The sequence below is a fragment of the Silurus aristotelis genome (assembly GCF_946808225.1).
Source record: "Silurus aristotelis genome assembly, chromosome: 21".
Lineage (NCBI taxonomy): Eukaryota > Metazoa > Chordata > Actinopteri > Siluriformes > Siluridae > Silurus > Silurus aristotelis.
Window position 1 is genome coordinate 11,902,771 of NC_139594.1, and position 26,006 is coordinate 11,928,776.

At 35.1% G+C, this 26,006-nt stretch overlaps 3 protein-coding genes across 3 annotated transcripts; 2 read left to right on the plus strand and 1 right to left on the minus strand.

The window, feature by feature from the left end:
- Positions 1–207: 207 nt before the first annotated feature.
- LOC310716246 (uncharacterized protein) lies at positions 208–9,435 on the plus strand. The gene is made up of 5 exons (XM_083523258.1): positions 208–361; positions 4,948–5,019; positions 5,146–5,231; positions 6,804–6,913; positions 8,158–9,435. Exons 1-4 carry the CDS (start codon positions 286–288, stop codon positions 6,876–6,878), a joined length of 309 nt encoding a protein of 102 aa, XP_083379384.1. The 5' UTR covers positions 208–285; the 3' UTR covers positions 6,879–6,913; positions 8,158–9,435.
- A 6,239-nt stretch (positions 9,436–15,674) lies between these two features.
- cart4 (cocaine- and amphetamine-regulated transcript 4) lies at positions 15,675–18,997 on the plus strand. The gene is made up of 3 exons (XM_083523421.1): positions 15,675–15,891; positions 16,064–16,144; positions 16,743–18,997. The coding sequence occupies exons 1-3, from the start codon at positions 15,769–15,771 to the stop codon at positions 16,848–16,850; spliced, it is 312 nt and encodes a 103-aa protein (XP_083379547.1). The 5' UTR covers positions 15,675–15,768; the 3' UTR covers positions 16,851–18,997.
- On the minus strand, positions 18,029–25,342 carry jtb (jumping translocation breakpoint). The gene is made up of 6 exons (XM_083523420.1): positions 25,161–25,342; positions 23,916–24,016; positions 23,603–23,643; positions 22,645–22,730; positions 21,331–21,410; positions 18,029–19,356 (listed from the first exon to the last, which is right to left on the minus strand). The coding sequence occupies exons 2-6, from the start codon at positions 24,002–24,004 to the stop codon at positions 19,200–19,202; spliced, it is 453 nt and encodes a 150-aa protein (XP_083379546.1). The 5' UTR covers positions 24,005–24,016; positions 25,161–25,342; the 3' UTR covers positions 18,029–19,199.
- Positions 25,343–26,006: the final 664 nt, after the last annotated feature.

A 26,006-nucleotide genomic window follows, 5' to 3' on the forward strand; every position in this document is an offset into this window, starting at 1 on the left:
ATGAGATTGGGCTGGAATTAGATTGTATGTTTTTTAATCCAAAACCATGCCATTTTCTTGGCTGTCAACATGAGAGCATATATAAAAAAAGTGGGGGGAAAGCATAAAATTGGCCATAACTATGGCATCTAGGCAAAGCAGGATGAGTTCCCTCCCACTCTCTCCTTCTCCCACCCCCTTTACTTGGCTGTTTCCACCCCACGTACTTACTCGTAGGGTGTAGTAATTCAGAGGCACACTGTGTGTGAAAGCTGCTACACACATAGAGACTCCTGGAAGAGCAACATGCTCAGGTTACTTCATCACTGCTTAATAGCTGTGTGTTTGGTTAGGTTCTTGATGCGCCTGCCACTCTGCTGTGGTAAGTGTTAAAACAGAGTAACTGTAAGTGTATGTATGCATGCATGTATGTATGTATGTATGTATGTATGTATGTATGTATGTATGTATGTATGTATGTATGTATGTATGTATGTATGTATGTGTGTGTGCTTACACACATGTATACATTGGAGAAAATGGAAAAGAGTGAGTTAAACAGAAGAGAGAAATTATGAAGTACATGCATGTCAGAACAGTCCCCATATTCTTGTTAGGTCTTGTTTGGTGCCGTATAAGAATACATACATGGTTAAGTCCACATGTGCAGATACTTGCTGGAGGACAAGTGCATGTTTCTGAAGTGCACTTGTGATTGGACAATTAGATCTGGGTTGAGGATTAGAGCAAATGTTTCCACATGTTACTGTTCAGGACAGAGGTTTATAACAAGTGGGATGATTGAATGGGACAAATCTCAGTGTCCCAAGTGAGATCATTTTTAGTGACCAGAATACAAAAAAAACAAACAAACATGGATTAATCTTTGCCTTCTCAGGTTTTTTTTTTTAAGTTTATGTAAATTTTGCGATCTCAGCACACAGTAGTGAGGTGCATTTAGAAGAGCAGTAGCATAAGGAAGTTTACTGTTAGAGGTAAGCATAGAGAATAATATAATAAATATAATCAAATAATTTAAACCATCCTTTTTTATTATCCCAAAATAGAAATTTGTAAATATACAGTGCCACACAATTTAACTGAAAAATTAAGTAAAAATAACAATAAAAGACATGATTAGGTATAATCTTTGCTCATTGAAAGCATATTAAGCACTTGATATAAATTTCAGAATGCTCTTCAGACAAATTGAAAAAAAAAGTGAATAAAAGTGCGTTGTCTGTCTGTGCAATGCGGTTTCTCAGGCATTAAAGACGGCCCTGGGGTTGGAAAAATCGGGGGGGGGATGACATAATCCCGACACACAGCTGCTTCTTGTTGAACGCCTCTGTCCTGTGCCGCTCTGGCAGGTCTTTCTATTCTTAGTCACAGAACCACACAAAAAGCAAAAAAAAAATAATTATAAAAAAGGGTTTGTCATCTGCTCCACAGCGCCCTCGTGGATGTCTATAAAGGCAGTGAGAAACAATGTTTCAGCAGCGTTTGTGATGTGACTCATTAACTGGCTTCTGAACATATGTGACTGTCACACTGTTTAACCCAGACTGAGATGAGGACAAGTTTTTATCAAGAAAAACAGAGTATTGTGTTTATAGTTATCTCAGAATTTAAACAGTGCAGAAGATATCACTAAGATCTTTAAGCCCTGTAAACTTTGTATCCATCACTCAGAGAAATGTTCTCAGCTGTGCGACAGGATGTGCAGAAACAGTCATCTGATGTAAGGAATCGTTAGTTATATGTCATATTGAACATTTTTATACCACTTTAAATGTTGTTTCATACCAAATTTGGAGTAATGGTATACCACTTCTAAAACATTGTTAAATATAATTAAAAAAAATTTTACTTTGGCATCTTTTGAGGCAGGTTTTAACCTGTGAAAGTTTTTGCTGTTGTCTAGCCACTTTAGATGAATTTTCATTTTGTCATGCTGACATGTCTTGGCATGTGTTAGCTTAACACTAGGTAACTAACGGTAGCCTCAGTTTAACAAACTCCCTGGATTCAGTCTCTGAGTATGTATTATCCAGTATGTGACATGACATCATGTTTTCAAAACAAATGTAATTGCACAACTGGAAAAAAGTCATATTTAAGATAATATAGTACTTTTTTTACATATAGATTTAGTAAAATCTTATTTCTTGCTAACATTCAAGACTAACATGAAAGGATGAAGGTAGATTTCTGTTAAAAAAATCCTTATTTGGGAGATGGTATCTCAACCTATAGTCACACTCATAAACTTTATTGCTTGTTTTGGCACGTTCAGAAGATAAACTGATAAATTCCATGAAACTTTACTGGAATCAGGTTACATCAGCTCTGTAACTGACCAGGGTTTTACTGTGAATTATGATTTGAAGGAAAAAGACCCTGCAGCTTTAAAAATATATGATGATGATGTATGTGCATTCTTTCCTCTAAGTTCAAACATGTTTCTCAGGACATGGTTTCCTTCTGAATTTTTTTTTAGATTTCCCCATTTTCCAGCTGTTTGTTTGTTAATTGTGACTGTCTTCATTTTGATTTATTTGCACTATATGTGGTTTCCCATCCAGAGGTTAAACAATATGTGGAACTGGGTTGTTTTTTTTTCCTCAAATGCTCAGAAATCTTGGTTTGCTTAATGATATACAGAGAAGGAGTGAGGGAGAAACATGAAGTTATAACATGCACATGGGGGAAATACTTGGTAGTGTTTGGATATTACTGTGACTTAAGCAGGAAGCAGTTTACTGTTATGGTAATTTTTTAAGTGAGGGGAAGATGTTTAAGGGAGCTCCTTTAAGTGCATTCACCCTAAAACAATTAACCAAGTTGAAACTGAAATATGGTCTTTCAAAACTTTGAGAAATTATTGAATAAGCTGACAGAGTTCAAGATATTTCTAGACTAAAGCGCTAAGCTGTCTCATATAATAAAATTAATAGCAGACATCTTTTTTATCCTGCTACTTTTAAATAGACAGCACATTCTTACACACTGGCTAGACACTTTCGCCACATCCTACAGCATTTTGCCCCATGCTGTTTATTATCCTAATTGTATATTCTGGATCCAGTTAATAGTTCTCAGCCTTGTTTTACCCTTGGCTCTTAAGCTATTACAGAATTTAATAGCTGGCTCATGGCGTGGGGTATCATATAAGACTGCCCAAACTTGTAGCTCATAGCTTGTAGAAAGTCTTATCACTTGTGACATCTGCACCAAGCACTGTGCAAAACAACCTCTGTTGTGAAATGTTGTGAAACATTTATATAAAGCTAACCATTTATGTCTTGTTCCGTGAAGGCTGTTTTCTGTTAAGTCAGTTAAGTCAGGCTGAGGAGAATCTCTAATGGTCTTGGCAACATGCCATCAACCAAAACATAAGGGCCATGTCTTAACTTTAGCACAGAACAAGGTCTTAGAAATTTGAAATGCAAAGTCCATCTGTTGTAAGGCCAGATCTGGTAAATAACACATCCCAGGGTCTGTTCTGCAGCCCACTTTAAAAGATATATGACCAGCACAGGGTCCGGTTGTTTACAGTGTCATAAAAAACTCAAGTTAGAACATGGACGGAACTGAGATTCCAATAGAGAGGCAGGGGATAGGAATATCAAGTAGATAAAGGAGAATGCTTTTCAAATCACTAATTATTACTAATATTTTACCAACATCACCACTTACACCAAGCTCCATAAACAAAACAAGGCACCCAGATAAAAATATAGCCAATAAATATAAAGAGAAGTGGATTGTATACTATTTTGTGAATATTTACCATATTCCCTAAAGAATTATTCTAGGTCTAACATAAAGCCTGACAGATTATTTATTCAGCTTCTTTGCTGGATGAGGAAGTGGTTTCTCAGGGTCAGTTCTCATTTTTATTTTTGAACCCAAACCAAGGGAAAGATCGTGATTTACTATACAAATACTCTATATGTCAAGGTTACAAGCTAACCATGTATTTAATGGTTTCTGTAGAATAATGCAGGCAGCAGAAAGCACTTCTTTATTTCACGTATTTCTGTTGTTTAGTCTTTAGTTTCCTAGTTCTTTTTGTGAGTCACCCAACTTGTCTGAGGTGACCCGCTAGTGTCACATAAAGTACCATTCAAGGAGAACTTTTATCCCGAACATGTTAAACCTGGGAACATCTGGGAGTGTGGGAAGTTGGGTCATGTTAAAACCCTTTCCAAGAATAATGTCTGAAACAGGACACCTTCTAGTTCGAATGTTTCAAATGACCCATGATGATCCACCACCGCCTGTTGACTAGTGTTTCATATATTGTGTTGTCATACTGGACATTACTACGTGAACTCGATCTTCATAAAGGTGTCATGCTGGAGATTGGGGGCCTTTGCTTTCAAGGATATGAGATAACCATCCTTGTTATGAGGTCTGACAGAAACATTTTTGACAGCTGCCATTGTTTTCTCTTCATTCATTCTGCAACAGAATGGTAATTCCACACCTGGACAAATATCATGTCAGGATATATCACACTCACTTAAATGACAAATGGCAGTAAGAAGGCGCAAGATACAGGGAGCTAGAGTTACCAATTATAGTCTTCCACTACAACTTTGCTTTTTTTGGAAGACATAGTAAAAACATGTTAAATAAGTGAAAATGATAGTATTCAGATGCATTTGATGAACTGAATTAAAAAAAAAATAGTGATGTTCAAATTCTCAGGATGACAGGTCCAGATTAAGCTTACTATATATATTTTTTTATTACGTTCTAGTTTCAATAAAATGTGCTTTAAGATGAATAATTGAACAATAAGTTGCTACTGGAAGGTATAATTTGCTAGAATATAATAAATCAACATAATGGTGATGTGATGTTCAGACCTTTACTGGACTATCCAGTTATTTTTTCAGGATATATCACATAAACTGATTGCAATATCCATCTAAATTTTACCTTTTTTTTTCTTCACAGCTCAATATGAATATGATACTACTTTACCACCAGATTATGACTACAATGCCACATTTGAATACAATTTCTTCAGTACGTATTTTTTATCCACCACAGTTTCATATTTTTTTTATTCATCTTATTGTTTCTAACATGAAACATTTTATTCGTTTTTTCATGTATACTTGGTGAATTTTTTGACTACCCTTTTCTGAATAGGCAACAGCAGCAATGAAGATCTAGAGATGTTCATTAGAGAAAAGGAATCTGAAGATGAAACTACTGCGTTCAATACGCCAAACAAGGTGCAAAAACCACTTCTTCTTATATATTTTACAATTATTTTTATGTTGTTTCCCTGTTTGTAAAAAATAGTGAATTTGTGATTTAGTGATAGTGATTTTTTTTTCAAGATCATAATAACATGAACTCTTGATAAAAGATAGCAGGAGTTTCTCTGATTTGCAAGGATTACTTATCCTGACCAAGTAATGTGGTCAGTGTCTGAAATGCTTACTCAGCGTTTTTTTCCGCCATGGTTTTATGTGAATAAACCACAAAATAACAAAAGTTGTGAAATAGCTGGACCATCTGCTGAACCATCTGGCCAAGCTCAAGCATGTTTCTCTTCTAATAGGAATGCCTGTAGGGATTTATACAATATAATTACAGTGTTAAATCACTTAAAAAATTAGTTTTTTTAGATTGTGTAGGAGTGGCAGTACAGAAATGACTGACTTATTGCTGAAGGAGAAAATATAAACACATTGCTTCCATTATTATAAGACTATAGTATCTTAGTTCCCCCAACGCCATGCAAAGGCTGCAAAACTAAACAATGCAGATGACAGCGAGTTTGTCAGTTCTAATAGATACACAAGATCATTTCCCCTAGCATTCACCTCATACTTTTTAATCTGGCAACCTAAACAAATGTCTCTGCACAGGGTTTAAAAAAAGGTTGGAAAAACAGACCCTTTAAGATAAATTCATACTAAAACTCGACCAGGCGAATTCCTAGCGTGTTGCAATCACCATAAAGGTCAGAATAGCACACTGCTAAGGTCACATTCCTGTTATATGAAATGATAATGAACGTGATTAGCCTGGTAAAATATTTTTTAAATCAACCCTATAGAGTTACTGCTGGAGCAACAAAAAGGACAAGCAAGTCACTCTTGAAATATTCACTTTTGCCATTCACAGCCTTCTCCATGAACTCAAGCCAGCATGCAGAGGAGTACAGGACAGTCATCCATAACAAAAATAGAGTTGCTAATCTCTTTTAACAGACTGCTCTGTTTGCTGTCAGACACCAAATGCTTTCAGATCTCTGCTGTAAGACATGAGGTTTTAATGGCTTACATTCTGTCTGTCATGTGCAGCAGCATTCTATATATTACAATAGCATTTGTTTGACAATCCTTTATTTTTTGCTTTAGATGGATTTAAGATATTTCATGTTGTGAATTTCATTTCCTTTCAAAGCTGCAATAAACACATTTAAATCCAAATAAACATTGAAAAACATTCAGATGATCTAAATACAATGTGGAAGATGAACATAATATAGATTTGGTAACAAGACAAAGTACATAAGTACATTAAAACTCATCAGAAGTGGTAACATCAACTATATTATTACATGCCTTATAGGTTTTCTGTCCTGCAATTTAAGTTAACAAATTCAAGTTAACAAGCATTCTCCAGTATACAGTATTTCAAACAGATTTTCTTTTTGCTTTAGATTACATAGGATAATAGGACAATTTCTCTTATAGATGTTACATGTAACTAGTCAACATTTAGTCAAGATTTTAAGAAAGAATGTTGCTGGTAATGATATTAACACAGCTGCTCTTCTTTTATCATCCCAGGGCTTTAGAACAGAATATCCAAGCTTCCTGCTCATACTGATCCTCACTGCTCATCCCCTGCTCAGAGTCCTATAGAACACACAGGACACCATCACACAGAAGTACATGAGGTGAGTGAAATGACCACTGTGCATTTCTTATTTGTTCTTATGTCACGTCGTTCATGTGATTATTTGCCTTGTAGCGGTAAAATACTGTATTGATGTAATTATTTTTACTGCCAACAGAGGGCAATCAAAGCCTACCTAGGCTATAAAAAAAGTATTAATTGCATGAAATATGCTAATCAATATGATATTAACATTATATACAAGACACTAATAGCAAAAGATTTTCTGTATAGTACCAAAACCCAACTTGGAACCTTTATTAAAAAACAAAACAAAAAAAAACCATAACCATATTAATATAGAACCATAATGGACTATAAAATCGTTACCATTTTTACAATTATCATACAATTTTTATGAGTTAACTCATGATTAATTACAACTTAATCGCACATTTTTATCTGTTCTAAATGTACCTTAAATGAATACTAAGTTTTTAATACTCTAATCAACATGGGCATGGACAAATATGGATGCTTTTTGCAAATGTATGTTTATTATTAGTAAAATCATCCTCAAACTAGGACATAAAAACAAAAAATTTTCTTGTAAATATTTTCAAGAAAAAAAGGAATTATTTAGAATAATTAAGGATTAATGAGGTGATACCGGAGAAACTGTATCTCTTATATCTTTCATACACATTACATAATTAGAGAATATTTGTTTGATTTGAATTGGTTTACTTAAAGGTAGACATTTCGATTCATATATGATAGTAGGCTTTCTATTCATATATGTACTCTGTCTGTGAGGCAAGTATTCAATAAGATTCAGGTTGTTTTATTTATGTGTGTGAAGAGAGAGGACAGAGAAATAGACAGCAGAGCACGCAACCTGTCTGTTTTCTTTATTTTACAGAATCACAGTGTTTTGTTGTTATTATGAGTCTGTACAAATAAAATACCCTTTACAGTTTGAAATGGTGTATTGCTCTTATCTGCACAATCAAAAAGTTAGAGCAAGTTAAGTTCATTTCGGTGTTATGAGGAAAAAACTGCCACAAAATGCGCCGGTGCGTTTGTCGACTTCAGAGGGTTCATTTGTGAATCATAGTGGATTTTGGTGCTGATTTAAGACTTGGCACATCAGTAAAACAAATGTTTATTGATTCAAAATTATTTATTGTGGAGTTTATTTATTTATTTTTTTTATATTTGAGTAAAGAACGGATGTCGTGTTACACATACACACAGAGGACATTACATACGTTTCTATTTTGACTATGTTTCTTTTTTTCCTAGGTCCCAAAGGAAATACATAAATGGATAAACATCCAAATTGCAAGACTAAGCAGATTGACACAGAGGAAGAGAGGCACACAGACATACTCAAACAAGCATACTCTCATGTTATAGAAGCAGCTATAACCTGTTCTAGTCTTGCACTGCAGTAATGATGCAAACTGGAGACACTGCAAGACACCATCTCATCTATTAAGCAAAAACAGAGACACAAAGAAAGTGTAAGACACAGAACTGTACTGACTACTGGAAACACAAATGTAGCTTATGTTTGGTTACACAAAATGTGCCTTATAATAAGCGGGACAGAAAATTTGGCTAAACAGGCATAGACAAATTAAGACAATGGATTTATGAATGTAAGACAATGTTAGCTAGAAATTAATTTAAAGTGCAATGTAATAGTATATAATATATCCTATTTTAATAAGCAAAATGCAGCAAAGAATGAAACTAGCATCAGTGCTGCAGTGTGTTTTGCTCTCTGTGTGTGCACATGCATTGTCTACACATTTTGCATCATTTTACATCAGTTCATTATGCACACTGCAACAAGTCCAGTCTGTTTCTCCCAGGCCACCTCATATCTGAAAAATATTAACAACGAAAATTCAAAAATGATATTTTATACTAACTTAATACCATTTAGGTCAATGAAAAATACATTACTTTTTACTACTCTTTTATACTTATTAATTATACAGTAAACTGATTTTTGTATTACTTTAGCAACATAGACACTGTGAATGTTAGAGCAAAAAGTAAAAATCTTGATAAGTCTTAAACGATGCATACATTAGCGTACACACAGGCACTTTCCTAAGCAAATGCACTTCTTTTCCTTAGCACCATTTTCTTAGTGCTCCTAAGTAGATCTACCATATGGAAATATCATATGGATTTCACACATGATCATGTATCACTTTTTCCCATGTGAGTAAGATGTAATCCTATGTGAAAAACATGTACATTTGCATTAAGATAAATATATAAATGCATAAAGGTGGAATTTAATAAAGAAAAAAAACGATGAATTTACTATCATATAACATTCCATGATAATTAAAAACAAAACAAATAAACAGCCACAACAACACAAATCACATGTATATAATGTAATTATTTACAGGTGAAGTTTATGTGACATTGTTTTGGGTAAATGCTTTAAGTATGCTTTGAAGACAAACAATTGCATGTTTTATTGACCTGTCACAATTTCATTTATTTAGTTTTAATGAGCTAATGTCACTGTTCTTAATAAATTCTTATTTTTTTTTACTTAAATCTATAAAGAGATGTTTGTTTAACATGGTCTATCACACGCTTTATGATGAGCACACTGTATCATTATCAGTTATTTGTGGTTGGGATGTTGGGTTCTTGCTGAAACATTCTATCTTTTACCTGTTATTAATGGAGCAGAAGATCTGACACAAACAGCTTATGGCTAGAAAACTACTCTGCGAATATAAACCTTACATCCGGCAAGATACTGGGAAAGAAAAAACAAAGTATGTTATTACAAGGAGTTGCACTAATATCAGAGAAACAGCTATTTGTATTCTCTGTTTCTGGCTAACAGCTGATGAGTAACCAAACGCTGAGACAACATACTGAATACATTATTACAATTTTCTGCCTTTGAGCAACACAACATAATAAATGACTGAAATTTCCATAGAACACACATGTAGGTTATAATTCAAGTGCATGCAAGGGATAAATACTAAGATGCATCAGCAATAAACCTCAAGGGAAACTCATGTCTGGAAAATTACTGACATCAGTCTGTATGTATAGAAAACCCCCCCAAAAGATATTGTTAAGGCTAAAGTGGATATGCTGTATGTTACATAACCCTGTGCAGTGATACCTCTGAATAGTAACATGAATTACAATTTCTGCTTCTTCTTCTCAAAGCCAGCAATACAGTTTTGTTTGGCTCTACACAGATCGCTTTATCTCCTCATTATATAGTTTATGAAAGGACACAATTAAGGCCTCGATTTGGAGTAGTTCTTTTAATATACAGGTGCATCTCAATAAATTAGAATATCATTAAATAGTTGATTTATTTTAGCAATTCGATACAAAAAGTGAAACTTGAATATTATATAGATTCATCACACACAGACTGATATATTTCATGTGTTTATTTCTTTTAATTGTGCTGATTTTGGCTCACATTTAAAACCCACCATTTCACTGTCTCAAAAAATGTGAATACTTCATAAGACCAATCAAAAAAACATTTTTAGTGAATTGTTGGCCTTCTATTGTGGACCTTTAAAGAAGTAGATGCCGACCCCGCAAACATCCCGAACCATCTACGTAGACGTACCAGTGCCAATTGGATCCCACTTCATGTGAAGTTTGGACACTGGACCTCCTTGAGTGTTTAAAGGCTTTGACATGGAGAAGCTGGTGTTGGACCTGTGATGATCGCAAATGTTGAGCTATTTCATGAGTTGCTCAGTAGCTCCTAGTTTTATAACCACAAATGGCTGTAAAAGACTGCAGAAAGAACATTAATCATAATCTTACATTCCAGTGCTCATGTTAGTTCTCTCTCTCCAGTGTTCTGTATTGTTTAAATTTTATAATCACACTCTTGATGTCACCCGAATGAGGATGGGTTCCCCTTTTGAGTCTGGTTCCTCTCAAGGTTTCTTCCACATAACATCTAGGGGAGTTTTTCCTTGCCACAGCCCTGCTCATCCGGGATAAATACACACCATTCACCTTAACTCTTAAAACCGAAAAGCGCTATAAAAATAAACTTGACTTGACTCCTAGAAAGTATGTTAATTGTACTCTTGGTAGAGGCTCCTTTTGCTTTGATTACTGCCTCAATTCGGCATGGCATGGAGGTGATCAGTCCGTGGCACTGGTGAGGTCGTATGGAAGCCCATGTTTCTTTGACAGTGACCTTCAGCTCAGGGCAGGTGCCAAATCCTGCTGGAAAATTAAATCAACATCTCCATAAAGTTGGTCAGCAGAGGGAAGCATGAAGTGCTCTAAAACTTTTTGGTAGATGGCTGTGCTGACCTTGGACTTGATAAAACACAGTGGTCCACTACCAGCAGATGACATGACTCCCCAAACCACCACTGAATGGACAGTGCATTTATATTTGTATAAATGTCCTGCCATATGTTGTTCATGCCCTAATGGCACTAGCAAGCTACTATTTCTTTTTAAATTTAGATACATAATTGCTATTTCTCTTCTATTATACAAACAAATGTAGTGATGGATTATGAATGTTGAGAAATCTGTGCTTGGTAGAATTCTTGATCATTTCTAGCTGAATGTTTGTGGACTACTTGCAGCAAATCCAGATCATTATTAATTAACACCTTTGCGAGTACAGATTCCTGACATTCTCATCGCCCCAACATGACTCACTACTTCTCTCACATCTCCTCAACTGAAGACTTAATTAAAACACATTTCATCTCAGTCTGACATGAGTTATCTCCTAAATGTGTCAAAACAGAGGAAGGACATGTAGATAATAGAGAGACTCACATTTCACTTAGTATTCACAAGGTGACACTAAGGACCTTTATTAACAATTTTCAACTAGATTGCAAGTATGAACTAGTATTAATAACTAGTATAAACGTAAGCAAAATCTCACATGACAAAATCTACTGCAATATACTTGCTGCAAATTGCAAACAATGCTGCACCTTTTCAAGCTTTCATTAATTGTATCCAAAGATGGACAGGATTTCTTTTTCTCTTTCATATAGATACATTTCTACATGTGCCAAAACCTGCTAAATATTGTTCTTAAATATATTTTTTCAAACATTATTACAACTTTAAACTGATTTAATATAGTGTCAAAAACAATACAATACTTATACAAAACCACTTGAATAATACAAAATCTGATAGTCATTGAATGATCAGATGATTTGTGTGCTACAGTGTACAAAGCTGTCTATCTATCTATCTATCTATCTATCTATCTATCTATCTATCTATCTATCTATCTATCTATCTATCTATCTATCTATCTATCTATCTATCTATCTATCTATCTATCTATCTATCTATCTATCTATCTATCTATCTATCTATATATTTGCACTAGTGTTGTCAAATCTCTATTTATTTTTTAACACAACGCAATGACATTTGCTCCCTGGTAATGGGAAGAAGCCTTTGTCCACTTGTGCCTGTAATATTGGGACTGCAAGGAGGAAACCATGCAATGTTCTTGCAGGGAGAGGTTCTGCATATGTGGATGTTTATTTATGTTGTTTATTCCTGTGGATCTTGCATTATTCAAGGCTTTAGGGTCTGCCTTGTCTTTCCATCTCTACACTATCTGGTCATTATTCAACTATTCAACAGGGTAACACATTAACCTTGTAGAAAACACAGGATCAAGCTAAGCATTATAAAAAATGTATGGTACAATGTGTCATTGTAGAGCCTAATGAAATATTGTTTGACAGAAAGCTTCTAGGTTCTTAATAAATGTCAAGAAATTGTACAAAAGTGAACTTAAATGGGATTTTTTATTCACCTACTCTTGGTACACAAGTCATCAAACACACTAAAGTCTAAGTTAAAAGAGACTAATTATATTGCATCCATGTGTTTGGTGATGTTTTATATAGTTTTAAATTGAAAATATGTGTGCAATTATTTGCGTAATAAATTCAAACACTAAAATTCAAATCCAGTCATTGTTAGAAGAAATGTCCCAAACATAATTCAAATTATTAAAGTTCATTAACTGTTTGTTCTGGCATTTAATATTAAATGAATCCATAGTGCTACCAAAACAAATCTAAAAACACTGGGTGAAACTCTCTAGGATACATTTTTCCATTATTCATTTTTATGTTGATCTTGCATATCAATGTTAGTTGTCATGGCAATTAGGAGCTGCTTTCATTAAATTGATCATGCCTTGTCAGAAGCATGGTATGAATCACACTTGACTAGGTTCCACACCTTTTCTGAGGTAGAACAAATTTGATCTTTTCATGAATGAAGAGGTAGTTGATACCAGAGGAGATTTTTAGGCTTTTTTATAAAAAATGTAAATCATTAAGGACTTTACACTTAAAAAAATTTTTACACTTACACTTGCATTTTACAACTAATTTTTTTTTAACATTTAAACTCTGGATGAACACAGGCTTACGTTGTTTATTAATTCTTTTCTTTGGTACAAACCGGTTTTTTAACCAATGCAAAGTGATCCAACCTACCAAATCTCGACTTACCAAACTCGTCAATCTATCCCCTAGAGCTTTATATGAACCCAAAGACAGGACAACTTCCCTTGTCTTGATAGCAGGGTGAAATCTGATAATACACCGTATTTTACACATCAGTCCCATTTAAATTTAATTCAGAAAAGAATTATGAGAATAATTGGTTACTGTTAAATAAAAACAAAGTTTGTTATTAATGTCCATACTTTCAAGACGTCATATCTTATTGTACAATAAATCAAACCAAAACTGACAATCCACAGCATGTAAAAGTCTGAAACTGGCTTATATGTGTATTGAAGTAATATTTTATATTGTGCTTCAAGAGAATTGCTAATCTTGTTTGTTTTTTAACTGATCACCTGACCTGGCCATGCTTTCACATGTTGAGGGTTAAACTTTATCTGTCAATGGAGAAAAACACGGGTAAACTAAGTCTTTCTTCAGTAAACAACAGGAACTGATTACTTCATAACATAGGGAGCTGCTGTAGTCAATGCAAAAAGAAATAAATGTACCAATTATTTTCTCCAGAATAAATTTGGTGAATGTTGGACAGGATTATAATTAAAAAAAGAATACTTAATGTGATTACTAGAATCAAATGAAATCCTACTTTCATTTATTTAATTGGTGGAACTGAAAGCCATTACTCTCTCGATATCTTTTCACGACAACTAAATAGAGACATTCACTGGGAGTTGTCATTGGGTTCCAGGGGACATACAGTATAAAGCTGCGTGTTGTCTAGTTAGAAAAGGAATAAACAATATACTGACAGATATTTTGCTTCAAAAGGAGGCTACATGCATTACAATTAAGCCTTGTGGATCACTAAAGTTTTCCTCAAACAACTTGATAATGAAACTATTAGGGACACACACACACACACACACACACACACACACACACACACACACACACACACACACACACACACACACACAGACAGACACACAGATAGGTAGGTGCATTCATGATATTTCAATTTAAATGCTGTGAAACTGAGTTGCAATTTCATAATGGTCGACTGTAGTCTGAATATCAAAAATGCTAAACAGAAAAGATTTAACTGCACATCTGTGTAGCTTGTGCACATTTACTATCTATTTTAAAGTTATTTTCAGAAAAGAAGGCTTCTTTCAGTCATTGCTGATTATGTGTTATGCATGACTCAGTGATGAGATCACTGCCCAAATGCACAGAACATCTAGGCAGCTCTTCACTTGACACAACTGCCACTGGTGGTCTGCATGAATCTACAGAACAGTTATAATATCATCACATGATCTATATCTGTTTCTCACAAAGATTTTGTTCACCATGCACACACCCAAGCAAACAAACAACAATAAATATATAAACTAACTAACTAACACAAACAAAACCGGATTTTTGAACCAACAACAGTTTGAATATGTATAAGCTTTTTATTATTTAGTTGAGTTTGTTTCGATTTGTTCAATCTGAATAATGATTATCTCTTCATCATGGCATCTGTTAGTGGGTGGGAAATATGAGGCAGCACGTAAACATTTTGTCCGCAAAGTTGACATATTTAAAGCAGGAAAAATGGGCAAGCGTAAGGATTTAAGCGAGGTTAACAAGAACCAAATTGTGATGACTAGACGACTGGGTGAGAGCATCTCCAAAACTGCAGCTCCTGTGGGATGTTCCTGGTCTGCAGTGGTCAGTATCTATCAAAAGTGATCCAAGGAAGGAACAGTGGTGAACCAGTGACAGGGAGCGAAGACTGGCCCGTGTGGTCCAATCCAACAGACAAGCTTCTGTGGCTCAAATTGCTGAAGACATAAATGCTGTTAATGCTTGGTGTGTCAGGACTGTTTTGGCAGCAAAAGGGGGACCAACACAATATTAGGCAGGTGGTCCCAATGTTATGCCTTATTGTTGGCCAAAACGCCTGGTCTGTGTACGTCTTCATTAGAAAGAAACCAGCCCCAGCCCTGTGACAGTTGGTGGGCATTGGTAAACTTGGTTCCACAAACGTCCAGAAGAATCAGTATTAATGTATGAGATCCAGTAACATCATAAATGTTAAAAGAGCATGTTTAGTCTGATATATGTCTCTCTCTCAAACTACTTTTAATTGAAGATAGTGAAGCTGATTCATTATTCCCCCTCTCCTTTCTTTTTGAGGCTATCTCCTGACCTTACTTCACAGGTAGCATTTGAGAGACTTATTTACACCTGTCGGGAAAAAAGGACGGGGGTGATGACGTCACGCGAATGCGTCAGTCAGGCGCTCGTGCTGTATAAAAACAGAAAGTTTTGCAGGCAAGGGATTCTGCTCGTGAAGACTTGCGGAACTTGGTCAAGAGTCTGCTCTGAACTGTTTTCCTCCAGCGGCATGGACAGCATCAGGACAGCGGTGTATCTCGGCGTGTGTGTGTTATTGCTCAGCACTGCGTGTCAGACTCACACTTCTCTGGACCACCGACTGTCCGAGACGCAACAAGTCACAGGAGACATGGTAAACAAACAAACAAACAAACAAACAAACATCTTTTGTATAATCGAATTTGGCTTCTCTGATTGCAGCTGCTCCTTAGAAGCACGTGACTGAAATCTTATAAAGATACCAAGATGTTTATAATGATCGTGTGTCTCCTTAATAAACAAAGTGTTTTTTATATTTTGCTCAGGTTGAAGCACTGCAAAAACTTTTGGAAGGAGATGAAGAAAACCAAATAATACTTGATAAAAGAGCCAGCATCATTCCAAGGGTAACTTTTATTTTACTTCTAATTTTTTACTTCAACATCAGAAATTATGTCTGATTTTATTACATTTCGTTTATTCATTATTTTTTTTATCTTTAGAATGAAATTACAAACCTTGCAAACACTTATATTTTGCTGTATGCATATGCATTTAATTATTTTAGTCTACATTAATGTTTTTTTAAATATCCAGGCTGCCTATCATGAAGACTAGTTTATTTGTGTTGTTTAATCAGGAAAAAAAACTCATGTTATGTAGAAAACTACATATTGCAGAAACATGGATTAGGCTACGCGTATACATTCAATTACATTTTAATACAGTATATAGCTCATTATTATTATGTATTCATTTCAAACTTTAGGAGTCAAACATATATAACGTGTTTGCACGTTTAGTTTTATTAATGGCAAAAAAAAGGTCACGATACAAACACTAAATGTTTTACTATATTTAACTTCTAAATCTAAATATTTTTTATCTAGTACAGTAATGTCATGTGGCCATTCTGCATTTGCACATTTTTCTTTACACAGAGTTACATGCTGCACATATACTTGGGTTTATGATATATGTTTCTACGCTCACGTTGGTGTTTAGTGTGATGTAGGAGAGCGCTGTGCACTGAAGCATGGACCACGCATTGGCCGCCTGTGTGACTGCATGAGAGGGAGTGCATGCAACACCTTCTTCCTGCGCTGCTACTGACCCACCCAGCAGGAAGCCCAGCTTCACCTCTTACAACTGTGGTCTAGTTCGTAAAACTTTTAATGTATGTTCGATAAATTCACGAATATTTATTTTTGTTGAATAAAATGTCTTTAAGACCCATTGATTCTGTATAATTAATCAAATTCTGCATGTATTGTGATATGCATTAATATAGATACATTATAAAGGTATTTATATGTATGTATGTATGTATGTATAATAGGTTTTAAAAAACACATGGCAAATACAAAAACAAGCAACTGTGCCAAAGGTGAAATTATACATTGTATTCATATATGTTAAATGTGACCACATATTGTGCATGCATTCTTGAAAGAATATCATCAAGCCATATAAATAAAAGGAAACCTTTAAAGGACAGCAAGGTGAGGTTTTTTTTATTATTTAACATTAATGCAACTGGCCTCTTAATTACAAGACAGTAATTTCAATCCAGCTGTACTGAAGGAATGGCTTTTAATCTGATTGTAGTAATGGGTTTTTGGCATCTGATGTTGTCATCAAAGGTTTTTGACTTGGTGCTGAACTATACAGAGCACTTACCGAGCGCCTCTGAATACATTTTGCAAAGCAAAGCTGACTGAAAATGAATGACATTGTGCCCTTTCCTGTGTCTGAGAAGACCTTTAACCAATAACCAAAGATAATACACACTGCTGACACTTCATCAGCTCATCAGTGACATGACATTTATTTGGATAAGACACCAAATGAACCAGAATAAAGAATGATCTTCAACCTGATTGTAATCTTAGCTTGGACATTTAATTTATGTTCTATAGACATTTGTAGCACACACACACACACACACACAAAAAAACATTGCTGGTTTACACAAAGGCATCTGATAACCAGATGATTTACCTGAGAGCATTACATTTATAGAGCTAAAGAAAAAGGTAAAAAATTTACAGCACCATGTTAGTACCAAACATTACCAGCTTTCAAAAATCATTCAAATTGTCATCTTGGGATGTTTTGCTGTCAGGCTCAGGTCTCTGATCTGTTCTGGGTGAGGATGCTCAGCATGGTGTTCAACAACTCCTTAATCTCATGTATCGTAGCTTGACAAATATTTATCACTCAAACATTATTTGCTTTATAAAGAATACCAAAACATTACTATGTGCTGTTCAAAAAATACAAAGTGACAATACTTTCTATTTGTTTTATTCCACAGTTCCCCTTTTAAAAAAAGAGAATAGGAAATGTCGCAAATGTTTCAGAAAAATACATTATCTACAGTCAGGTGGACCAGTAAAACTGGCTAAAGAAAAAACAGCATGCAGCCTTTTCTTCACTGCAACATGAAATTGCAGAACCAAAAACAGACACCAAAAAAACTGCAGACCCCAGTAATGAGGAATTGGCTTGTTTAAAATGTTACTGATGCACATTATCCCACTTTATAGAGTTTAGTTATGTTTCAGGTCGAGTAAAGGTCAGCAGCGTTATGTGCAGTGCCTGGCATGTATAAACATAATTCATAAATAAAACCTCAACTTAACACACTGTGCTACACATGACAAGCAAACACTTGTAGTAACCTTGAAAGTGTAGTTAAACTAAACAACAACCAAAAACAAAACCAGATTTTACATTGAAATGCAGTCTTCTGTAAATAAACTGTTTAGTGATTAAATGGAATATGTGGTTGTCCAAACAATTTTTTCAGGTTCCTGACAATTCATATGCATGTAAAAATAATAATTTTCACAATAATACAAAAAAACCAAACAAAACTAGCATTTAATTTCTGCATCCATTTGCCACACAGTTATTAAAACACACTAAAGCAGAGTCAGATTCACTTTGTAATTAAAATGTCAGTATGATCAGATCAATTTAATGTCAGAAACTCTCCTTTTACATAAGATTAGTACAGTGTTAGTGAGAATGTGTAGTATCACCTGTGCATCATCTGCTGGGGAACAAAGCATAAGTACAAAAGCTTACAAGCAAGCAATTTGTTCATCTTTTCTCTTTTACTGTTGGTTGATTTAGATGCTGACTTTATTAAATCTGGAGGTTTCACAGTTAAAAGTTCACTGTAGAATATCATTAACAACTTGCATGAAAATATGGAAGTAGCGAACCACATTTTGTGTCAAAGTTAAAACAAACAAACAAAACCATCGCATCCATCAGTCGAGACATGACCAGCGTCCAGACACACACACGTGTGTCGAGTGATCACACCTCAGGCTGGTAAACTGGCTACTACAGCAGGAATAGAACACTGATAAAAACGATGATCACTGTAACCCTGGAGTGCTTTAGAGCTTCTCGTCACCTGTACAATACTTCACAATAAAGTTCTGGGTACTAAATCGACTCAATTTGCCTGCGAACCTTTTCTGAGGCTTGGCGGTCTAAAGACCTCTGCCGGCCGATCACTACTAGTGCAAAGACAACAGTAAGGCCTAAAACGACACCCTCGAACTTCCAAAAGAGGTGCTCCTCCATCACTGATGAGCGGCAGCTGGAGACACAAAGAAAGAGAACGATCATTTACCATGTTAGAGAGAACTGAAAGGACACTAGAACAAGGTTTCCATCCACATGCATTAGGTAGGGTTTAAATATGTACAAAATACTGCAATACCATAAATAATAATAAATAAATGAAAATACCAAATTGACAAAAGTGAAAAGGTATACAAGTAACAATGACCAAACCGTGTACTCCAGAACCAATTACATTTCAGTTAATCCAATTAAAAAAAAGGACATCTTTCTCAAACAATTATTATGGGTGCCAATAATTCTGGCTGTATTCAATAGTGATTTTACATACTGGTTCATTATTTCACAGACATACCAATCTTTGGAATGTTGAAATCTTAAATGTAGCTGCTAAAAGCTTAACAAGTAAACCAAAGCAACTTAATAAAAAGTTCACACAGCAGGTGGCCATATTTTTTCCACACTTATTACAGTTTTTCTCAGTTGCTTTGGAGCGTTTCTCAGATCAGAAATGAAATTCTCAAAACTACTTGTTCAACCTCCACATCATTTAGTCACTTGTGCTCATCATTTAAAACATTTCCTGTTGCTTTGATCAAATATTGAATGCTTTGGTACATTCATTTAATCGATTTGTACAATTGTTTGCTGTTGCCTACATTATCAGTTGTTTGTCATGTTGATCAAAATATTTCACCTGAATAGTTATAACCCTCAAAACATCTCAGCATCAGATAACTGTATAAGTCATTAAATGTTAAATGGTTAAACCAGTTGTCAGAAACTGTCATCAAAAATTTCTATTAAACTTTTATGAATTGTCCAGATGAATCTTCAATGTCACTAATGAAAGAATATATCTCTGATCAACCAATAATCAACTAGTTCTCTAAAACAGGTCAAAAGGTGAATCTTGTGAACCTTCAATTGAAAAGTGTATACAGACAGAGCAAAAACAAAGAATTTTTTTATTCTTCTTCTTTTGGCTGCTCCCGTTAGGGGTCGCCATAGCGGATCATCCGTCTCAATACCACCCTGTCCTCTACATCTGCCTCTTTCACACCAGCTACCTGCATGTCTTCCCTCACCACATCCATAAACCTCCTCCTTGGCCTTCCTCTTTTCCTCCTTCCTGATGGCTCCATCCTCAGCATTCTTCTACCAATATAACTCATGTCCCTCCTCTGCACATGTCCAAACCATCTCAATCTCGCCTCCCTCACCTTGTCAAAAAAACATCCTACATGGGCTGTCCCTCTAATAAACTCATTTCTAATCTTGTCCATCCTCGTCACTTCCAACGAAAACTTTAACACAACCAAGAAACAAACACTTGTACAGTACAGTAAAAGTCTGAATCCTGTCCAGCCATTTGCAATTAAATAAATACAAGTTGTGCTGCTGAAATTCATGTCACACACCAGAGAAAGAATTCAAATTTTGTGCATTTTTAATCAATGTAATTCAAACCATAGTTTTATCAATAAATTCTTACACTGCCATCATATTGACAACATGACTAAACATTTTGATGATCTTGTTTGTGAACAATGACAAAGATTCAAAAATTAATTGACACAAATACTTATTTTTGAGAGATGAACTAAGGATTTTTTATTTATTATTTTTTTTTTTTAAGTACAAACTTTTGCAAGAAATCCAATCTATTGTGCTGTTCGTACACATTGTTTTGAGAACGCACTTACTGGTTTGCAAATATTAAGGATGATTCGAGAAATGCTCTAAAGCAGAAAAACTGTAATGCAGTTAGTATGAGTGCTATATGCAGACTGTGATTCGGAGTGTAAATGGTACTCTTTGACAATGGAAACTTGCTAGAGCTCTTAATATGATTCAAAAGTAACACGCAGTAATTGGCATTTGGGAAACATTTGGACGATCTGAATGAAAATACCATTTAAGTCATTTCACTGTCAGAGCCAGAAAGATGAGATTAGTGAAAAGAACAGTGTAGAAAAATAATGCTCACCTTTTGTACTCATCTTTGTTGGACTTGGTACAGTTAATCCTCTCCACGTAGCCTGTCTGGGTGCAGGCTGTTACGGTCTTCTGCAGTGATAATAGGGAGGATATAACGCAAGTCAGAAGAAATCTTTAGGAGAATTTTACGGCTTATACTGCACGTTAAATACTGTACACTCATAAAACATATAGTGTGGTGCGTTTGAGAACTAAAACACAAAGCATGGGCTTATAGGAAAATAACCTTGAGGTGTTGTAACCTGCTACCCCAGTGAAGAAGTTGCCAGTAACAGCACCTCCCAATGAGTTTTATTCGCCTTATATCACACCAATTAAAAGTATTTATGAACACAATTTTTTTTTGTTCATAGTTGCAATATAATATAACACAACATCCACTAGTTAGATTCTGTTACATAGCAGTAAATAGATTTTCAGTGATTAAACTCCAGATGTTTTATCTTTTATACTCTCTAGTCGTTAGTTGTCCTGTGATGAAGGAGAGCAGGGTAGAGAGTGGAAACGGCAAATGACCAAATACACCGATCAGGTATAACTTTATAATTATGTTGGTCGCCAAAACAGTCCAGACCCATGAAGCATTAACAGGATCTACTTCTTCAGCAATCTGAGCTACAGGAGCTCGTCTGTTGGATCGGACCACACGGACCAGCCTTTGCTCCCCACATGCATCAATGAGCCTGTCGCCGGTTCACCACTGTTCCTTCTTCTTTTTTTACTACTATTGATAGATACTGACCACTGCAGACCAGGAACAGCCCACAACAGCTGCAGTTTTGGTAATGCTCTGACCCAGTTTTCTATCCATCACAATTTGGCCTGTGCTTGCCCATTTTTTCTGCTTCGAAGACATCAATTTTGCAAACAAAATGTTCTCTTGCTGCCTAAAAAAAAATCCCACCAGCTAACATGTACCATGATGAGATAATCAGTTATTCACTCACTGGTCATCATGATATGTGATTATTTTATACCTGATTGGTGTATATTGACTTTTTTTCCCCCCAGATAGTCAAAAAGAAATAGTCATCACAAAGTAACAATGGTCTTTAACAGGAAACATAGCAAAAACCCAAAACACACAACACTGCACTTTGTAGAATAAATTTGTAAATAAAATTACATTTTGCTAAAACATTCAGATTCCTTAGGAATAGAGAATTTTGCGAAACCAAAATGTAAAACGTATGCCTTTTGCATATTTTCTGAGCAATCATATTTCACAATTCAATAGCATTGTGGTACAATGATCATATTAGAAAGACACAATGTATCTAATTTTTCCTAATGCAAGTCTTACCGTTTGAAATGCAGTACACAAAGTGCACTCTGTCGCAACCACAAACTCTTCGACCTGCCAACATGGCATGTTCACTGCCTTTGTGACTGCAATTCAGAAGCAAAATCAACAGCAAAATGTTAATTTTTCCATATTGTTTTACACAAGCAATGCTTCAGTTTTATCTGACTGTTAAATCAATCTGAATAAATAGTGTTCATGTATACACTTCAGAAACCTGTTTACACACACATCTACATCAAACTAAATAAATTCATCCTGGGGCAGAATTGTTAAAAGTTATATTATGTGCATGTTATAAGTAACCTATGGTAAATATATACACATGTAAAGTCTGGCATCTTTTGTCACAATATAGTAGTCATGATATTAAGAAACAAATAATTTTACTATTTAAACCAAAGCTTTGTTTTTTTTTAATTTGTGATTATAAGTGATCTATATCCATTTTATTTTAGACACATTTCCCCACTTGAGGGTTTTACTCTCATCATAGTTGTAAAAACAAATCAATAATGGGAACTTTACTCTTATATTCTGCATCACTTTGGAATCATTGGTAAAATAACAGCTGTAGCAGATAAGATCAGGTAAAATCTTTATCCTTATCCGATTTGATCAAACCTGACAAACGTTTAATCTACGCTTTCAGTGCACCTTCAAATTAAAATTGTTTTGATAGCATCTACTAGCTACTGCTTGGGGGTGTTTTCCCCCTTGATAAATAGCCAACACATCACATGTAATCACATCAAGTGTATACTTAACATTTGTGTTGAATGATTGATTATTTTGTATTTAGTAAGTGTAGGCATATCAATAGTGATATACACTGCATGAATGTATGCATAACATGAAGAAAGTGTGGTAATTATGTATGGTGGGAGTATAACTCAGTTATAAGTGCCTTTAATGACTGTACATAAGTATAAGTGAATGTAATGACAACTACACATACCTGTGGTCTTCTCCTCACCAAGAAGTGCAGCCCCAAATACTCTGAAAACACACAATCAAAAAACAAAAAGTTACAAATAAAGCTGAAGTGCTGTCATTATTATAATGTGTTCTGTCTGTAACACGCACTCTCACATAACACCCCAGGAATAAGGTAAGATATTATGTAAACATTCATTACGTTTATTTAAAGAAAAATACGTAAAGTATTAAAGACAGGTAATAAAACACTGAGTCAAAATAAAATGTTTGAGACAGAAAAGGAAATATCAGTTTACATTATATTGTATAATGCACTGATTTTGTCTACTAACCTGAGACACACTAACCCCCAGAAAACTGCATGCAGGACCAGAACTCTGGGTCTTAAACATGACATGGGAATCCTGCAGTCACTCTCCATCCCTCAGCTTAGCTATGAGAAGAAAACAACAAAGAAGAAAAGTTCAATTTTGTTGTACTCACATACTCTTCCTATGGTTTTGAGCTGAAATCCCTCTGTGTGAGACATAATCTAGATAACTATTTTACTTTTACACCAAACTGAAGATGTTTGTGCTGAATTATTCAGATTATAATCTTACATTAATGCACTCCTTCACTTTCCTACTGTAACAACTCAGGTGATATGGTGAAGATTTTTGTGAAGATAAATTTGTTTACAATTTTAAGTTTTTTTCTATAGCGCTTTTCACAACAGACATTGTCTTAAAGCAGCTTTACAGAAATCAACAGTCAAGGTGAATGGTGTGCATTTATCCCTGATGAGCAAGGAAAAACTCCCTTAGATGTTATGAGGAAGAAACATTGAGAGGAACCAGACTCAAAAGGGGAACCCATCCTCATTTGGGTGACATCAAGAGTTTGATCATAAATCTTTCAACATCTTTAGGTAGCACTCTTCAGTTCCAGCGCTTTGTAAAAGTCTATAAATTGCCTGCTTCAGGACAGAGGTCAAAGAACATTGCAGTCTCTCAGTAACATACAATGTTTTTTTGTCTTATTAACTTTAATAGAGATTTGAAATCATGGAAGGTCAGGAGTTCAAGTTCTGTCCCCAGGCTTCTTACATTGTTGGGATCTACGAAGAAAGAACTTCACTGTTCTATAATGTATGCAAGTAAAAGCTTCTTAAAAACACTATGCTGTGAGCGAAGGACTGTTTACAGCTGCTGTAAAGTGACTAATAGCAGGAACTTGTACCACAACATGAAGTCAACAGTGCTCGATTAAAGAGTGGGATGTGTATAATTTCTGAGTATGTTAATTATACTTTGTGTGAAAATGAGCAATAAATCATCACCCCAAATTTTTTTTTTATATAACAAAGCGTCGTTTTGTTGTAAACGACATTATCAACATATAAACAAACCTATATAGCTCACCAGAGATCTACTCAGTTTATAATATAATACAAGGACATTTCTTGTAAAACTAACATATATCTAAATATGTTTACTTGGATATTTAAACCAACTAGCTTGCTAACTCCCGCTATCCCCTTATGGCACTTAGAATAGAAAAGAAAAGAGGGAAAACATTCATTTCCGTATCCTTACCTTAACTATACTGCTATAGTCAGACATCCCTTAAAACATCACGTTTCCTCCGCTGAACTCTGTCACACCGTCGTGTCGCAGCTAATCGCTATACATGCCGTTTAGCTCGACACTTTATTTACCCAGACTTGTCTGACTGTCCGCCATCTTGAATATGAGGCTGTTTGTGACGTCACACAGTGAACACAACGTGGACTTTTCCACACAGGCATCATCACACTTCCGCCTAGCGTCCGGACTCGGAAAATCCCCCTACAACACACCAACTACCCGGTTTGGGGCTGAAAATCACCCTCAGAGGCAACACAGATTTATCCCATGTAGGAAACAGTGGCAGATTATACAGTGTATGACCAAAAGTATTCGAACATCAGACTATCACACCCATATGTATACCCATATCACACCAAAACTTATAAAAGCATGTTAGAGTTTATAATAATAATAATAATAATAATAATAATAATAATAATAATAATAATAATGTGTGGTGATGGAATGTCTGCAAAATCTTACCACTGTAATAAGATTTCTATTTACATGCTGCAACGATTTTTTTGTAATGTATTCGAAATATTTGTGAATTATTTTTATTTTTTTTATATTTACTTTATTCATGGGTGTCCATCCATGGGTGACACACACTCAACAATCACAAACTCAGACACACTTTGTACAAAGTAACATAGCCGATCCAACTACCAGGATGTTTTTGAGAGGTGGGAGGAAACAGGAGATCTTGGAGGAAACTTACAATGACACAGGGAAAGCATGCATTAAAGCATGGTGCTCTGTATTGAACATATCCACCTGTGTCACCCTTTTGTGTCCCATAAGTGTAATGAT

Excerpts from the sequence above, each read along its gene's own strand:
- jtb (XM_083523420.1), bottom strand. The coding sequence starts at position 24,004 with ATGGAGAGTGACTGCAGGATTCCCATGTCATGTTTAAGACCCAGAGTT. Across the intron at positions 23,644-23,915 it reads TGGGGGTTAGTGTGTCTCAG|AGTATTTGGGGCTGCACTTC; the intron begins GTTAGTAGACAA and ends GTGTGTTTTCAG. Across the intron at positions 19,357-21,330 it reads AACAAAGATGAGTACAAAAG|CTGCCGCTCATCAGTGATGG; the intron begins GTGAGCATTATT and ends TTGTGTCTCCAG.
- cart4 (XM_083523421.1), top strand. The coding sequence starts at position 15,769 with ATGGACAGCATCAGGACAGCGGTGTATCTCGGCGTGTGTGTGTTATTG. Across the intron at positions 15,892-16,063 it reads AACAAGTCACAGGAGACATG|GTTGAAGCACTGCAAAAACT; the intron begins GTAAACAAACAA and ends TATTTTGCTCAG. Across the intron at positions 16,145-16,742 it reads GAGCCAGCATCATTCCAAGG|TGTGATGTAGGAGAGCGCTG; the intron begins GTAACTTTTATT and ends GTTGGTGTTTAG.
- LOC310716246 (XM_083523258.1), top strand. The coding sequence starts at position 286 with ATGCTCAGGTTACTTCATCACTGCTTAATAGCTGTGTGTTTGGTTAGG. Across the intron at positions 5,020-5,145 it reads ATTTGAATACAATTTCTTCA|GCAACAGCAGCAATGAAGAT; the intron begins GTACGTATTTTT and ends TTTTCTGAATAG. Across the intron at positions 5,232-6,803 it reads CGTTCAATACGCCAAACAAG|GGCTTTAGAACAGAATATCC; the intron begins GTGCAAAAACCA and ends TTATCATCCCAG.